This window comes from Perca flavescens, chromosome 13 (assembly GCF_004354835.1).
Source record: "Perca flavescens isolate YP-PL-M2 chromosome 13, PFLA_1.0, whole genome shotgun sequence".
NCBI lineage: Eukaryota > Metazoa > Chordata > Actinopteri > Perciformes > Percidae > Perca > Perca flavescens.
Genome location: NC_041343.1, coordinates 34,732,371 through 34,750,070, shown reverse-complemented (window position 1 = coordinate 34,750,070; position 17,700 = coordinate 34,732,371). Strand labels below are relative to the sequence as shown.

Genomic DNA, 17,700 nt, shown 5'->3' with positions numbered 1-17,700 from the left:
GCGGCTACCAACAGCAGTTGTTTAGCCGCCAATAGGTAACTGTGAGCCGGCTACCATGTAGGCTAACATGTAGGCTGGCTGGGTAGTGCTCTGTTATCGCGCAATAAGTAGGGTATTGGGGTTATGCAATATGTTAGTGGTGCAAAACATGGGCCGTTGGATCGTTCAATATGTCATTGTGTACTGCACAGGTAATGTGGACATGTGTCACTTGTGCAATATGTTGGCAATTTGGGTTGTGTATTATGTCATTTGTGCAATTCGTAGGCAATGGTGTTGGGCAATATGTTAGTTGTGCAATATGTCATTGTGCTGCCGACAGGGTTTTTCAATTAAAAACTGCCCTAATTAAGGCCACTGAAAGGAGGAGTTAATGTGCTTACTATATATGTACTTGTCTAATGTATATAAGAGCAAGTTTTGTGTTGCATGAGAGTATGTGTTGCTTATTTTCTGTATTTTGTGTTGTCTTTGTAAAGCTGTGGAATGGACAAAACAAATTTCCCTTTGGGTAAAAAAAAAACGATATCTTACACCTTATTTTACAGGCACCACCAGATAAGGGTCCTTTCCCACTCTTCTCAGACTCCGGCTGCTGCCACTCAGCAGTTAGGTGACTTTTCTAAGCATTTGATCTCGGTCCAATGGGGGCGAGAGAAGCTGTAAAGTCACATTCAGTTCTCCACCTGCTTTGTCTGACAGAAAGGTGTAACTTTGGGTTTAACATTGAGATCTCCAATTACGTAGGGAGGTCCTGGAACATGTCTGTCCGAATAGACAGTTTCACATTCATCTGTTGATGGGTCTGACATTCTGTTACCTTATACTTCTGGCTCTGTGCCTGCTTCTTCTTACTGACACTTAATCAAGTGTTGTTATGTGTTTGGGGGAATGAGGAAACATTAAAACAGTTGACCTAAAAAACACGACAACAATGTCTCTACACAATGTCATGACAACCTTCAGTCTGGATGTATGTGGCAGATGAATGTCTTTGTCAGCTGATATAAAATCCCCCACTTTTGATAAATTCTATTGAATCGGTAAATTCAGATATATAAAAAGTCATTCCTCCTGATTGTCTCCCCTGAGTGACTCCTTTTAATTTGATGGATGGGTCAATAATTTCTCTGTAGCTTGTTGGACACCCACTGGAAGAACCTTTACACCATGTTTCCTGGAGTTTCCTTCAACGTATTTTTAGGTATTGCATTACAAAATGTTGATGGAAACGGCAAAATAAAAAAAATATAAAAAGATCAGACCATTTACCAGCTTCCTGCCTCTCTACAGGTTCATCCCACCTTTCATGTGTCCCAGATTAAGCTTGTGTCCATCATCCCTCTGTGCCCACCCTCTCGTCCCCCTCATCCACTCAGGGTCGTGGGCTGTGGCACGGGGTAAGCTTTCTGGCGGTTTCTGGATGTCTGCCGCCGGGGCCCTGGTTTCCAGTACCTCGTGGATTGGGAGGGGTTTGGTCCTGTGGAGTGCCCGTAGGGGTGGGGGGAGGGAGTACTGCTATGCTCGCTGCCCCTAGGTAGCTTCACTGTCTCTACTCTCTCCCTTTCTATGTCTGTCCTAATTACAGGAGTGGAGTCCGGTGTGCGGGAGCTAGGTTCCAGCTGCCTCTCATCTACCACAATCAGCCTCTGCTTCATATACCTGGTTATTCCTTCACTCTGCATCAGATCATAGTCAAGACGACCAATTAGTCTCTCTCCAAACAAATCTTTGCTTATTTGTTTAGTCTAATCATATGCTTGCTTGTCTTGATCCCATCTCTTGTGCCTCAGCTGCCATTGGTACCTGACTCCTGCTACCGCTTCACTCCTGCCATCCACCAGACCAGAACCACCACTACTGTTGCCAACAGTTGCACCTCCAGTCACCAGTCCATCAAGCTTCTGAAGTTCGCGGGCGACACCTCCCTCATCAGACTTATCTCTGATGGTGACGAGTCCGCCTACAGGTGGGAGGCTGACCACCTGGTTACCTGGTGCAATGAAAACAACCTAGAGCCCAATGCTCTAAAGACAGTGGAGATGGTTGTGGACTTCAGGAAGAACTCTGCCGTGACATTGTGGAGTCTTTCTGCTTCCTGGGAACTATCATCTCCCATGACCTCAAGTGGGAGCTGAACATCAGCTCCCTCTTCAAGAAAGCACAACAGAGGATGTACTTCCTGCGGCAGCTGAAGAAATTCAACCTGCCAAAGACAATGATGGTGTACTTCTACACAGCCATCATTGAGTCCATCATCACATCCTCCATCACCATCTGGTACGCTGCTGCCACTGCCAAGGACAAGGGCAGACTGCAGCGTGTCATTCAGTCAGCTGAGTAGGTGATTGGCTGCAATCTGCCGCCGCTCCAAGACCTTTATGCCACTAGGACTCTGAAGCGTGCTGGAAATATTGGGGCTGACCCCTCCCACTCCGGCAACAAACTCTTTGAGTCACTCCCCTCTGGCTGAACCCTGAGGTCCATCAGGACCAAAACCTCATGCCACATGAACAGTTTTTTCCTTTCCGCCACTAGCCTTACCAACAAGGCCTGGAACCCACCCTGACTCTCTCCACAGTCCACCTCTGGCTCTTCATGCCACCGTACTTACTCTGCTGTATCGTTCCTTTTCATTTATTTTATTTTTTATTTGTATCTTTCTTAATACTTACTGTGTGTATATGTTTATACTTACATTGTTTATATTCTTTTTATCCTTCTTATATTTAGAGTATGTGTGACATGCACCAACAACACCAAGACAAATTGCTTGTATGTGTAAAAAACGTACTTGGCAATAAAGCCCTTCCGATTCTGACTGGACCCCACCACTAGCTGGCCTACTGTCTTACTCTGACTTTGCTCCTTCCCAGAATCCACCCGACCTGTTCTCGACCCTGGGAACCTGGACTTGATACTTGAGTTCTTTAAATAAACCTGTTAATTCACACTCCTGACTCTGCGTATGAATTTTGGTTCTGTTCATCATTCAAACCTAAAACACTGCTAACAAATACAGCAATGTCAGATGACATACAACACATACACTGTGTGTGTGTGTGTGTGTGTGTGTGTGTGTGTGTGTGTGTGTGTGTGTGTGTGTGATATGTTCATCATTTTATTTTCCATGTTTTTGTGTCTAAGTGACTGATGGGATCAACAGTCTTTGACTTATAACCCTGAATAAATATTGCACTGGATTGGATTTATTTGTAGCTGGTTTAACAATGAGATAGATTGATGTATAAAAGAGTTTTTAAGTCTGATGCCATTGAAAGAATGAACTCTAAAGTGTCTGTTGGACGGCAGAAGCTGATATTCTCTGTGCAAAATGTGAGAGGAATTGGTCCATGATGAAATGGAGAGTTTCAGAGAAAACTAAATTAAAGTTACATCCCATGAACCAGTTGTTTCAGTGTTTTAATGCGATAGCATCACCTGATGTGTTCCTCATGTCAATCGTATCAAGTTTAATTGTGTTGAAACAAATTCCAAAATAATTCTCCCACTCTTCTCAGATTCTGGCTGCTGCAACTCAGCAGTTAGGTGACTTTTCTAAGCATTTGATCTCGGTCCAATGAGGGCGAGAGAAGATGAAAAGTCACATTCAGTTCTCCACCTGCTTTGTCTGACAGATGGGTGTAACTTTGGGTTTAACATTGAGATCTCCAGTTACGTAGGGAGGTCCCGGAACATGTCTGTCCAAATAGACAGTTTCACATTCATCTGCTGATGGGTCTGACATTCTGTTACCTTATACTTCTGGCTCTGTGCCACCTTGTTCTTACATACACTTAATCAAGTGCTGTTTTGTGTTTTGGGGAATGAGGAAACATCAAAAACAGTTGACTTAAAAACACGACAACAATGTCTCTACACAATGTCATGACAACCATCTTTTCATTAATTCTATTCAATCGGTATATTCAGATTCATACCAAATTGACTCCTTTTAATTTGGTGGATGGATCAATCATTTCTCTGTAGCCTATTGGACAATCACTGAAAGAACCTTTACACCAGAAGTCTGTTTCAGGAAGGAGGTTTAACAAAATCTGAGTCTAAGCATGATGTCTGAGTTGATTTACCCTGAGATGGAAACTCTGAGTTTTCGGTTCCAGACCAGCTGATTTGAGTTGGTTCAACCAACTCAGAATAGGTTCACTCAGAGGTAAGCGCATGCACCACAATAAAAAGGCAGCATGAATGCCAAAAAACGTATTGGTTGATATTAGGCAGATTATAAAACGTTTTTTTCTCAAACATGTCATGTCCTTTTGTCGACGATCCCATTAATGAAAAAGCTGTATTAGCCTAATTCACAGAGAGTTTACGTCGGTATTGAATCCCGACTATAGATGTATTTTCATTTCCACATAACCGATTTGATAGGTATTTTTTATCACAGTCCATTAGATAGGCCTATGTAGATACCTTATCCGTCTTCATATCACTAACATCAGCCATCATGGACAGGCTTTAACATCCAAGCAGATTCTTTGTATCGCATTACGTTTTTTGCAAACGGCAGTTTTCTTTACAACAGTTTAGCGGATCACACTGTAATAGTAAAGCCACTGTATGCAGAGCAGTCAGAAAAGTGTGACTCGCTCTGAAACGTTTTTTAAACGTTTTTGTAGTGTTCCCTGGACAGTAGCCATTAAAAAGAAATAAATTATTATACATTATAGTTCTGTTAATGATCATGGTGCTGCAGCCTCAGAATGGGATTAGTATAGTTTACTTTTTTGCCCGAAGGATTGCATCTAAATGAAATTATAGGTGTAATACAATTCCAGTTTTCACCAGTAATATTATAAGTTAACTGTGATTAAATATTAAATTAATACACTGTTAATGCTTACGCATTGACTCAAGCAGCAATTTTCTCCCACACCAAGTATCTCTCTTTTGCAGCAGCCGCCGCTGTCTTGGTTGTGCGCACGAGTATTTCCGCCGACCCGTTTGTTTGTGGTTGTTACCATGGTGAATCGTAGAATCATGGCTCCATTCATACTGCCTTTTGTGCACGCGCGTAACCCTGAGTGAACATACTCCCGAGTTGATTGAACCAACTCAAATCAGCTGTTCTGGAACCGAAAACTCAGAGTTTCCCATCTCAGGGTAAATCAATTCAGACATCAGGGTTAGACTCAGAGTTTGTTAAACCTCCTACCTGGAACGGACCTCTGGAGGACAACAATAGTCATGTTTGCATCAACATATTTTTAAGTATTGCATTAGAAAATGTGGATGGACACGGCAAAATTCGAAAAAGCTTCCTCAAATTCAGAAAAAAATTACATTCGCTTGAGGTGGTTTTGGGCTTTTTGGTAAAAGAGTTAATGCATAAAATGGGAGATGGAAACAGATTTGCAGAATAAGTTGTGACATAGCGAAGATGTAAGTCACATGACTATAGTCCCTGCTGGGAGAAGGATCGGGATACGGGTAGTTTATTCACTCTGAACCAGTTGATGGAAATGCTTCTAATTCACATTTTCTATTTTTTCCTTTTTTGCAACATTTTAAAAGTTTGCTTAAAATTATCATGATAATTCGATGGAAACATGACTAATGTCATGATCAAACAGGATTTCTGAATTGAATGTCCGAATTTCTGGGTTCCGAGTCGGAAATGAAGTTCCTAACGGATAAATAAAGTTCTTTGAATTGAATTAAATTGAATTGAACGTATGTGTGTCTATGGCATAGACTGTATGAAACAGGTCTATGGTCGGAAATGAGAAATCAAAGATATAACATTATTTGTTCTTGAAAGACATTGACAAAGATGAAAACTAAAGACATTTACTCAATAATTTTATTTTAGCTAGTTTTGCAAACAGACATTACAGTTTTAGTTAGTTATCGTTTTTTTGTAATTTTTCGTTTTTATTTTTATTTCAGTTAACGTCAATGTTTTTTCCCTCCTAGTTTTGGTTATTTTGTTCGTTTTCGTTAACAATTATAACCTCGGTCAACATACAAACACATGGGAAGATAAGGTGAAGTTTAAAGGTACCCTTTATGTGTTCATCTTCTCTAGGAAATCTTCTGTGATACGGGGAAGAAGTGGTTACACCCTTGTTCCTCAAACTGACATTGACACATCATGTGAAATATGATAGATTTGTGTTTTGGGGAATGAGGAAATCTCATCTGTGACCTCCTTTTTGCTGTAGGCTTCTATATAAAGCTCACACAGTTTTACAGATGGCACAGTTAAACAGTAAGCTGCCAGAGCGAGAATGAAGATCTCTGTGAGTTTTATGCTGTTGCTGCTGCTCGGTGCCGTCCCCCCAAGTGAAAGTGTTGAGTGCCAGCGTGCTTTTCCCGAAGACATCTACGCTGTGCTGAGAGAAACAACTGCATCGTTGGTTCAACTGAAGGCGGACATGACGTTGCAGGCTACCGGTACAGTAATGATCAGTTTGCATTGTTTCATAGCAGTTCAGAAATATCCAAAAGGAGAAACATATGTATTTTTCTATGTAGTGGAGCAAAGTAGGGTTGAGACTACCAATTTTTTTCATTGTGGTTTAATTTGTCATTATGTTCTAGATGGATGTATTATTTGTTGGGTCTCTAAAGTGTTTCCCAAAGTCCAGGATGACGTCCTCAAATGCCTTGTTTTGTCCACAACTTAACTCTTATTCTGCAGGTCAAGCAGCACAGCTAAAGACTGAAGTGGACAAGCTGAAGCAACAACTGAAAGGTATTGTTCTCTGATAATTTTTCTTGCTGCCAGCTGCTTCTGCTGCTGAGAGATTTATATAGAAAGATATTCAGTTTACTGTCACAGAGGCACTTGTGGTTCTAGACTAATTTTACTAGGGGGCTAATGAGGGGCTAGTGGTTAAACAGAGGGGCACATTAAAAATGGCAACAAAAGATATTTAAAGATTATAAACTTTATTTTACTTTAAAATCATATAAATATTTATTTTGTACAAGCTTGAGAGCAAGTGCAAGAGAGGTAGGGCCATAAAAAATGTCTACATGCATAGCAATCTATAGAGGCCATCATGACAGAATACTCAAGCCATGGATGAAGATTATACCAGTTTGGCCTAAAGTATCTGTAGAAAGATATATATGGCACAATTAAAACATGTATTTACTTATGAATGTATATCTGCATGTATTTCAAAACGTAGGCCAAGTATTTAGTTAAAAAAAAAAAAAGAGCCATATTGATACAAAAAAGAAAGCACCATTTTAAGGACACACAGTAGGCCTACAATGAAATTGTAATTGCACTGTTTGCAAATAGTAAGAACCTTCTTCATTACAAACCTTATGGTGCAATACTTAATCCACACTTGCTGTTCCTCTCTCTGTCCCTGTATGTTTTCTTCCTCCTCAACCTCTTCTTCATGCTCATCACCCTCTTCTTCATCCTCCTCACCCTCTGGAATTTCCCTCTCTGTGTCAGTCCTCCCTTTCATCACATGCCCTCTCTCCAACCTCCACCGACTCCTCTGGCTCTCCCTCTTCCTGCTCCTCAACACCTTGATTTGTTTCTCTTACTGCTGTTTCTCTCACTTTGCTGTTTACTGGGGCAAAAATGATGCTATGTCCCTTCCTTGTTTCATGATAACTATTAGAAGAAGAAAAACTGTAGGGGCATGCATTACATTTGGTTGCCTAACTTAACATGGGCAGATAGCCTGTTGATTACTTTACTCAAATGTATTTGTTATCGCAATGCAACAGCCAAGACAGATAAAGTTACGTGGTTAACATCACAACATTGTGTAGACCTAGCAAGGATACTGACATTTGGATATTTGCTTCTGGTTTGATGGGTTTGCTTAGATATGATGAAGTTTCAAAACATATTGAGACAAGACATTTAGAAACTTGATTTTATTATCAGTGTGAGGAAAAAACTAACTTGGTTATGTGAAAAAACAACAATTCACTTAGGAGATGAAATTGTTTTGCTTACCTTCGACTTTTGTGACAGGAGAAACCGTAGCTCCTCTCTCTCTCTCTCTCCTCTCATTCCCCGAGCAGCACCACAGAGGCACGGGCCTCCCTAGGCCTCTGTGTAGGACCACTACTGCACAGAGGAGAGAAGAAACTAGAAAATATTTAATTTAATTTAATATTTAACAAGCTGACATCACACAACTTTCACTGTATTTACATAAAAAAAGAAACCGATTCATCGATTATCAAAATAGTTGATATATGAATTTAATAATGACTATTCCATTAATCTTTGCAGCTCTAGAGCAATGTCTAAAGAAAACCGTCTCTGTTTTTGCAGAACAATCAGAACAGCAGAAGACTGAAGTGGACAAGCTGAAGCAACAAACGCAAGGTACGGTTCTCTGATCTCTCTGACAGCACAGCACTGAGTCTGCACTGCTTAGAGTGCACAATGATATTGCCTTGTTTGTAGATGGCGGGAATCCTGCTGTTTTACCTCATAGCAGCGTTTCATACTGTGGACCATGCAGTCCTCCTCTCTAGCTTTGATCAGTGTGTAGGCATCCAAGCTTGGCACTTCAATGGTTTATCTCCTATTTGGCAAATAGGAGCTTCTCTGTCATGATTGGTGACTTCTCTTCCTCAACTGCTCCTCTCTCCTGTGGGATACCCCAGGGTTCAATTCTTGGCCCCATCCTGTTTTCCTTATAGGTTTGCATTTAGGGGCTATTATAGGAAAGCACAACCTGTCTTTTCATTTTTATGCAGATATTTGCCTATGAAACCAAATGACAGTGACTAGACTCCCTGCTTAGTTGTATTAATCATATCAAGTTGTGGCTTTCACAAAACTTTCATTTGAATGAAGCTGAAACTGAGTGTATCATCTTTAGTACTTCAGGCACGCCAAAGAGTCCAGGCTTTTGCGGTTGCTGCCCCGAGACTCAGGACCCCATGATATTTGGGCGATTAGAGATGTAGCTCTTTTTAGGTCTAAACTCAAAACTTATTTATTTAGAATGCCTTTTAATACCTAGTAGTGGTGTGACAATTTCCATCTCATATTTCTATGTAACCTTTAATGATTTTACTGTTTTCTATGTTTCATTCTCTTTATTGTATGATATGTGTTTGGCCAAAAAGTTACAAATTCTGGTAAATTTAGAACAAAACAACATTTCACAATTGTAAAATGTTGTTTTGTCCTTAAGGGCCTCCACAGAAAGAAAACATTTTAGGAACGATAAACAGTAAAAATCTATAAACTGAAAACAGTTTCTGCCTCTATTGTCTCCTCTTAATTTAAATGTTTGCAACCTTAGGTTTTCTTGGAGGATATTTTCTTTATTATTGTTATTAATGTTATTCTGCCCTCTTCAAAAAGCTTTTAGTAGCCTATTTAGGGTTCTCCATTTCGCATGTTCTACATATGAACATTGTAACTTCTGAAATTGAGTCTTAAAGATGTGAAGATGACGTGTAACTAACTGAAACTGAACTGAATATATTTAGAGAGAAGGGTCAAAATCTTGACACCTCTAATGTACATGAAAACAACCACATCTACAAATTTTGACTAAATTCTGATTATGTATGATCCCATAACTATAACATTCTCAAAGGCCAATTAAATATTCTGTTTGTATTTTAAACATGTCCTGCTTTCTAAATACTAAACCTTTTTAGGAGTATAGAAAATTAAACACTTTGATTACATAGGACTCAAAATGATCAGTTTAATTTTTGTTTAATATTCTGTCTTTCTCTCTCTCTCTCTCTCTCTCTCTGTCTCTCTCATGAATTTGCCTTGTTGACATGAACAAAGAAAACATGTTGCCAAAGCAGTTTACAGAAAATGCATATATAGTACATATCACATAAAAAAATACTTACAGTAGGTGTCACATAGATTCTATACTGCACTGATAGATATACAACCAGGGGCTTTTCTACATTGAATTAAACCCAGGGCCATGAAAGCTGTTACACTTCATCTTGGGCCAATCAAAGATGGCTGGGTATGTGAGCAGTAAGAGGAAAGTGGATGACTCTGTTGATATTAATGTGAATCTACTGTTTACTCGGATGGTGAAAGCCAGAATCAGGATTGACTTTAATTATTATAAAGGTTGATATCATGTATTTAAAGGTCCCATGGCATGTCAATTTCATTTTATGAGGTTTTGTAACATTAATATGAGTTCCCCCAGCTTGCCTATGGTCCCCAAGTGGTTAGAAATGGCGATAGGTGTAAATCGAGCCCTGGGTATCCTGCTCTGCCTTTGAAAAAATTAAAGCTCCGGTGGGTCGATCTTATGAGGTCATAAGGAGCAATATTACCTCCCCTTTCTCTGCTTTGCCTGCCCAGAGAATTTGGCCCACCCATGAGAGAGAGACATCATGGCTTTCAAACGAGCGAAGTGGCTTTTGGTCAAGGCCACACCCCCACCCTCCACCTTAACCCCCCGCTTCTCTCCTCCTCAATAGCATTTAAAGCTACAGACACAGAAATGGCACATACTAAGGAAAGGTCATGTGGGACTAGCTCTAGTGGCTAAAATTCTGCACCAAGGCTGAATTTCGGGAAAGAGACTTCAGATGCAGTATTAGGGGACCACTAAGATATTTATAAAAGACACTTCAGATACAGTATTAGGGGACCACTAAGGCCTATATAAAATATACTTCAGATACAGCATTAGGGGACCACTAAGGCCTATATAAAAGAGACTTCAGATACAGTATTAGGAGACCCCTAAGGCCTATATAAAAGAGACTTCAGATACAGTATTAGGGGACCACTAAGGTCTATAGAAAAGAGACTTCAGATACAGTATTAGGGGACCACTAAGGTTAAAAGTTGAAAAGAGATTATATTTGTAAATACTGAGATGGAATATGGATTATGGAAGGATTGTTCTCTTTCTCTATCTCTGTCTCTCTCTCTGTCTCTCTCCCTCAGTTCAATTCAATTCAATTTGCTTTATTGGCATGAACAAAGAAAACATGTTTTTGCCAAAGCAGTTTACAGAAAATGCATATATAGTACATATCACATATTAAATACATACAGTAGGTGTCACATAGATTCTATACTGCACTGATAGTTACACAACACACTATATTACAAAACAATTACATAACACAATATAGTACTTAACAGTTTTGTACAATATAATTCCTGTACAATCCTAAATCAATGTGTAATGTTGGGAACTTATAGTGGTGAGTCCCTCAGGTTATGGCAGGCAGATACATATTCAGCTGCCAGTGGAGCTGCTGTCCCTTCTCCTAGGAGGACTACCAGCTTCTCTTCTGATGCTAACATTGGGAAATTTGCTATTTTTTGTGCTATTTTTCCAAAGTGTAGATCTCTCTCTCTTTCTCTCTCAGTCCAACAGGTTGCTTTCTCAGCCTCTCTGGTGGTTGCAGGTGAATCACGTATTGGACCCGTTATATCAGACACTACCCTGATCTACAAATACGTCCCCACCAACATCGGAAATGCCTACAACTCAAACACAGGTAGCTCTGATATTCTAACAATACATTTTCGGGATGCACTGATATGAACATTTTGGCTGATTACCAACATTTAGCGTTCATATGTTGTTCATATGGTCTGTATGAATCAAGTTTCTATGATAAGTTGTACGCAACGAAAAACAAGGCTAAACACTGAAATTGTAAAGTAATGTATTTATTTTTTTGCAAAACATTATGTAAATAAAATGGGTTTATTTCAGTCAACGGTGACACCGTTATCAACCGGGTATTGATTGGTCAGTAGGCAGTGCTTTAACACCAGTTGATCTCTAATCTCCATCATACCATAATGCTCCTGAGCAGGTTAGGTGTTCAGTTACCGCGGCGATTTAACCCGGTAACAAGTGATCTACCATTGTGATACACAAAACCCTGGGTTGAACCTGAAGTTACCTCGGTAACGCCAAATCTTGCTTTGTAGTACAGGCCTCTGTAGGGTTACATTACAGCTTGGTTCTTACTGGACCAATGTCAAAGATGTGATATATTGTTCATCCCTGATATATTTCACTTGTATGTTGCTGTTCAAACACTTTTTTCATTTTCCATTTAAAATAACAAAAACAAACGTCCAACAGGTCTGTTCACTGCCCCGGTGAGAGGAGCGTACCACTTTGAGTGGCATTTTGCTGGAGACAACAGCGGCGGTTCAGCGGGTTGGTTGGTCAAGAACTCACAGAATGTTTTCGCCGTATACGAGCGACAGGCGAGCGGTTTTATGAGTGCTTCTAATGGTGTCACACTGCTGCTGGAGGTGGGAGACATTGTGTTTGTGCGTCTGGCGGCTACCAGTTTCGTGTTTGACAACCTTAATCACCACACCACCTTCAGTGGCCATCTGCTGTTCCCCATCTAAGACAGAAACAGCAGCTCTGTGATAGTCCCGCAGGTTTTTGTAGTCTTAAACAAGTCTTCATCGCACTTCATTGATTTAAACTGATTTCATCTGCTTCCAATCCAAATAATAATAAGTTTCCTTCAAATTTTAAACTGGTTAATGTTTCTGATTCTCTCTTGTTTCTGTCATCTTGATCATATAATAAACACATATCATTGCAATTACATCTGTGTGCAATTACATCCTCTGCAATTTCTGGAGTCAGGGCCCTCGACAATGCTTGATAGTCAGTTTGGATCGTTTAAATGTCCTCTAACGAGGTAGGTTTATCATCCACAGTCAGCTGTGAGATAGAAATCAACATCTTTGAGATATGTTTATGGGTCATGAGCTTCCCCGGTTCTGGCTCGAATGTTCAGTGTTACCCTGGAAATGTTTACCATACCCGCAAATTGGCGTAAAACTAGAGCGAGCTTCTACCATTGAACTCTATGGTAGTATTTTAACACAGTCTTGTAACTTTGCCTTTTTTGCTGTTTTCAAAATGTTTTTTTGAGCCAAATCAAATGTTTTCCAGTCATGATTCTTGTAGTAGCTGGTTGTCTCAGTTCCAGACTTAAAACCCTTTATATCATTAATTTATTAAATGTCAATGGAACAACTGAACAGGGAAAAACACATCTGGAAACAGAGCCGATAAAAAAATGGACGGTCACTGTTGAGCTCTATTGAGGGAGAATGAAAAGACTTGAACACGTAAAAGTTGATCCTGATAATATAATGTTTTGCAATTAAATAACATGAAGCAGAATATTCAACTGCTTGTAAATCAATAAATGGAGTTCACAATGGAAAACCATAAAAAATTACCAAATTGATTATAGGTGTATAATAGAGGGTGACAATTTTTCGCGACTGCCGTGGGTCACGTGATTCCCGCGAGAGTCCCGCGGTATGGGAGTCAATTTCACTGTCCGTAGTGTGTTCGGGACATATAAATCATATAAATCAATGGGAGTGGGCGGGAGCGGGACGGAGCCGGAGATTAAATAAAAAAATTACGCTCCAATGCAGTGAGTGCACCCAAAGATGGCGAGGCATTTGGTTTTAGAAAAGAGAACCACTTACAACTCCCAATACGTTTGTTGATTGGAAATACTGTGACCCGCAGTAGTCTCGATAAATTGTCACTACCTAACCCCCCCAGCAGTGAGAGACACACTGCTCTGCAGCGCTGCATTCACACAACATCAACGCAGCAGAGAAGCTGCTCTCGCTCCCTCTGCCATCGCTGCAGCTGTACACACACAAAAACACATGCACCCACAGAGTCTGATAACTTTAGACAACATAGGGAACGAAACGGGAGCGGGATGGGATTTGGGAGTGTCTCTCGGGATTTTGCAGGACAGGATTTTTTTGGGGGGGGCAGTCCCGTGATCGGGATGTGACGGAGTATTTTCGTGGGCTCGGGATGGGATGGGAGCGACAATTGATTCCTGTGTCACCCTCTAGTGTATAAAGAAAACTTATTTTCTTAGAATAGTCAAAACATTTAGTTAATTAAAGCTTCATGCAATAATGAATAATTTATATAATCTGACAGGAAATTAATGATCTCTTAAGGAGCTTGCACACTGCTCCAACAAACTCCAACAAACACCAACAGTTGGGTCAGTGTGGGCCCTGTTTTGCATGTCCCAATATCCAAGGTTATCACCACAGTCTCCTCCTGGCTCGTCTTGATTGCTCCTGTACACGGCTAGCAGCGTTACAGGCCAGGTAGACCAGAACTACTTTGGCCACATTCAACAAGGTCTCCACTTCATCCATGTTATATTAAACCAAAACTCTAATAATAAAAGGTAGGACTAGGTGACCAAAGTCAGTCTTGTCTGTTACTGTCTGGGCAGTGTGGACGGCAGTTGGTTTATGAACATTGAACAGCTGACAACTTTATAATGTTGGAGTTTGTTGGTATTTGTTGGAGCGGTGTGCAAACTCCTTTAAAGTGTAACGTGCAGGTTAACCACCCCAACCAATTAATATGTAAATAAAGTGCTCAATATGTATGTATTTAAACATTTCTGTCTTAAAGGTCCAATATGTAATATTTGTACTGTAATAAATCCAAAAATGACACCAATGCCTCATCAGATATTAAAGAAACATGTTAAACTGAAATACTATCTTTTCTGACAACAATGCTAATGTCAGTATTTTTTCTTTTTGAAATTTACATTCCTTGACGTGATTTATGTTTATGTTTTGATCTGTGTGTTGTTATCAACGGCCCAGTTTGACAGCCAGGCCGGGTTGCCAGATACATACCTGTAAACATGTAAACCCAGCGCGCTACAGCTGTAACGGTAGTACAGCCATGAAAGCAGCAAACAAACAAACAGGATCAACAGAGATAGATTCTACGTGACATAAAAAAAGGAAAACAGCATGTTTCTAACAGTTGCGTGACCAGAGACGTAACAACCCCCTGGTAAATATTGGAGATGTATTTGAAAGATGGAGACAGCTTAGATCCCAAAAGGACGCAGAGTTGGCTTATTTCCTCCTGAACAGGTAAACATTAGCTTCAGGCTAATTTATCACAGCTACTAGGGATGGGCATTTTTTGTCATTTCAACATTTGTGTACTCACATTGAATTATATAGCTAGAGTACCCGAGGTGGTTACTCGCAAAAACAATTGAGACATAGCCAGTAAAGTGATCCCGACTGGTCCTGGCAAACGCCGCCATGCTAACCCTGCTAACTGCTAACGTTACCGAGAGGACCAGGCAAGCAGCCCATGACTGTTTACAACGTGTAGTTCAGCGGCTGGAGCCGACAAACGGTGAGTTATTTTAAGCCACGAGAGGGGGGCTGTAAATCGGGACTGTAAATCGGGTCTGTCAGTTGGTTACAGAGCTCCGCGTGAGCACGGGCTTTTATGACTGTCAATATAGCCAGCAGCTACCATTAGCTACTCCGCTGTGCTGTGGAGTAATGTCTGGCTATGTGAGACTAGCATCTACCGTTAGCTACTCCGCTGTGCTGTGGAGTAACGTCTGGCTATGTGAGACGAGCATCTACCGTTAGCTACTCCGCTGTGCTGTGGAGTAACGTCTGGCTATGTGAGACGAGCATCTACCGTTAGCTACTCCGCTGTGCTGTGGAGTAATGTCTGGCTATGTGAGACTAGCGTTAGCAACATTGTTGTGAATGCTACGGTCTCAGCCTAGCAACCCCCGTGAACTTCGAGTCTGGGCAGGAGGGGGCGGGGGAGACGACTCTCCAGTATTTTGAATTGGTAGTGCAGTAACTATTTTAACCACTAGCTGCCAGTATTACACACAATATTACATATTGCACCTTTAAAATGCGTTAAAATAACATTTATTGGGGTTTCTTCAAAGCTAGCATGTTTTTTACAGTAACTGGGTGATGACGTCATAAGAGGGAGTAGCAACCCATAGCGGGTACATAGGCCAACAACGGGACAATTTTATCCATTTTCGCCATCTTATTCATCACTAAATTCACTTCTGGCAACGTTTTAGGTGAGAAATTAACTGTATAGGCTTCCTAAAACGGTTGCTGAATTGACAATTTGCTTAAAGGTTTTCGGAGTTGAGAAGCTCCATAAAGTAACGCGACAACCAGCAGCGCCTGCCCCTGCCGCTGGCTCGTTGCTCGGACAGTCTCGCTTGGACACCCCGCTGTAAACCGGAGGTCTCTCAGACCGGACACACACACACACACACAGCTGTAAACTGGACGTCTCTCAGACCGCTCTCGTAAATAAGAGGCTTTTATTTCGCCGTTGACGGATCGTTTGTTTAAATATCACAACGCATGTCCATCATAAGATTAACAAAGCTGTGGTTAACTGTCTTTTTGGAGTTAAACTCAACAAGCACCTGACAACCTCGCTGGCCAGCCGTCTCTCACACACACACGGCCACACACACACACACACACACACACACACACATACACAGTGCCACAGCGAAGCAGCAGAGGAGAGAGGGGGTCCCAGAGGCAGCAGTAAAATCAGCCCACTTCGTAGCCACAAACCTCACCCAGGTACCAATCAGCCGTTTGTCCTGGTGGACCCTCTGCCCTGTTTCTGATGAAGGCTACTCGTACATCCCGCAAAAACACAATAGTTTACAATTTTAGCTAGGTCTCCAATATACTAGCTAGCCTACTAGCCGTTAGACTAGCTAACGGTAACTCTAGTCTTGGAGTCCCTCTTATGACGTCACACCCCGCCTAGTGGAAGGGAGGGGGAGTGCTTAAAACCACTGTTAAAAGTACCAACTTTTCATGTTATATTCAGCATTTTGTTATAAAAAGCCATACAAAACAATGGCGGGCGGCTCTAATCGTTATGTTTAATAAGCACATTGCTTAACTTCATGACAAATTTAACCTGCAATTTACACTTTAAGGTTTAGTGAAATGTTACAATGAGTCTAATTCCATGCAGTACTTTTTATTAACCACAAGGGGCGATGTTGTCCTTTACAATGTAAATTGCAAAAAATGGCTTTGGGCCTGCTGTGACACACATCCACACACACACACACACACACACGCACACACACACATAGACACAGACGGACCGAGCAGAAGTGTGGAAGTCAAGGCTGTAGGTAAAATGTAACAATGAATTGTATTCCATGCTGTACTTTTTATTAACCACGAGGGGGGGCTATTGGCCTTTAGCGGGTTCTGAAACCAGAACCCAACACATGTTGAGGATGACTCAGTTTCACTCCTGACCCTGAAGAGAGGCTGTTCATGTCCCGGAAGAAGTTAAGGAGAAAAGTTACACTTTAGTTAAGAAACATTTAACAAAGTCTTTTAATAAAGATGACTACAAGTCAGAATATTAACCCTTTCAGTCTTTATATATGTTAAGAGTAGTCAACCTAACTGAAAGCAACATTTTAGCATAGTGAAGCTAAATGTAAAGATTTAACTTTTCTACATCTTATATTTAGTTTCTTATGAGCAGATTAAATGGTGAGACCTCTGTACCAACATTTATATGATGTGAACTTGAACGTTGTCAGTGTTGGTGAAGCCCTTTTGGTCCAGACTGAATGTTGTCAGAACATTTTGTAAAGACATTGGTGTTCCCCACGGGAAGGATTCAGGTTTTTAAAGCAGTATTTATGGTTGGGTGGAGGCTCCACGCAGAGATTTCTCTGTAGACAACATAAGTGGCCTAAAGGTTATACTTGTGTGTTGGTGTCTGCATCAAATTCTTTAAGAGAATAGATGTCTGTGTGTGTGTGTGTGTGTGTGTGTGTGTGTGTGTCTCTGCCTGTCTCCCCTGTTCTTTCCGACCACGGTGGGAAACCCTA

At 40.9% G+C, this 17,700-nt stretch overlaps 1 protein-coding gene across 1 annotated transcript; it reads left to right on the top strand.

Annotated features, from left to right (window-relative positions):
- The first annotated feature begins 6,254 nt into the window (after window positions 1–6,254).
- On the top strand, window positions 6,255–12,370 carry LOC114567395 (complement C1q-like protein 2). Its single transcript, XM_028596497.1, has 5 exons — window positions 6,255–6,420; window positions 6,668–6,721; window positions 8,282–8,335; window positions 11,338–11,469; window positions 12,069–12,370. Exons 1-5 carry the CDS (start codon window positions 6,255–6,257, stop codon window positions 12,344–12,346), a joined length of 684 nt encoding a protein of 227 aa, XP_028452298.1. The 3' UTR covers window positions 12,347–12,370.
- The last annotated feature ends 5,330 nt before the right edge of the window (window positions 12,371–17,700 follow it).

Excerpts from the sequence above, each read along its gene's own strand:
- LOC114567395 (XM_028596497.1), top strand. The coding sequence starts at position 6,255 with ATGAAGATCTCTGTGAGTTTTATGCTGTTGCTGCTGCTCGGTGCCGTC. Across the intron at positions 6,421-6,667 it reads CATGACGTTGCAGGCTACCG|GTCAAGCAGCACAGCTAAAG; the intron begins GTACAGTAATGA and ends CTTATTCTGCAG. Across the intron at positions 11,470-12,068 it reads TGCCTACAACTCAAACACAG|GTCTGTTCACTGCCCCGGTG; the intron begins GTAGCTCTGATA and ends AACGTCCAACAG.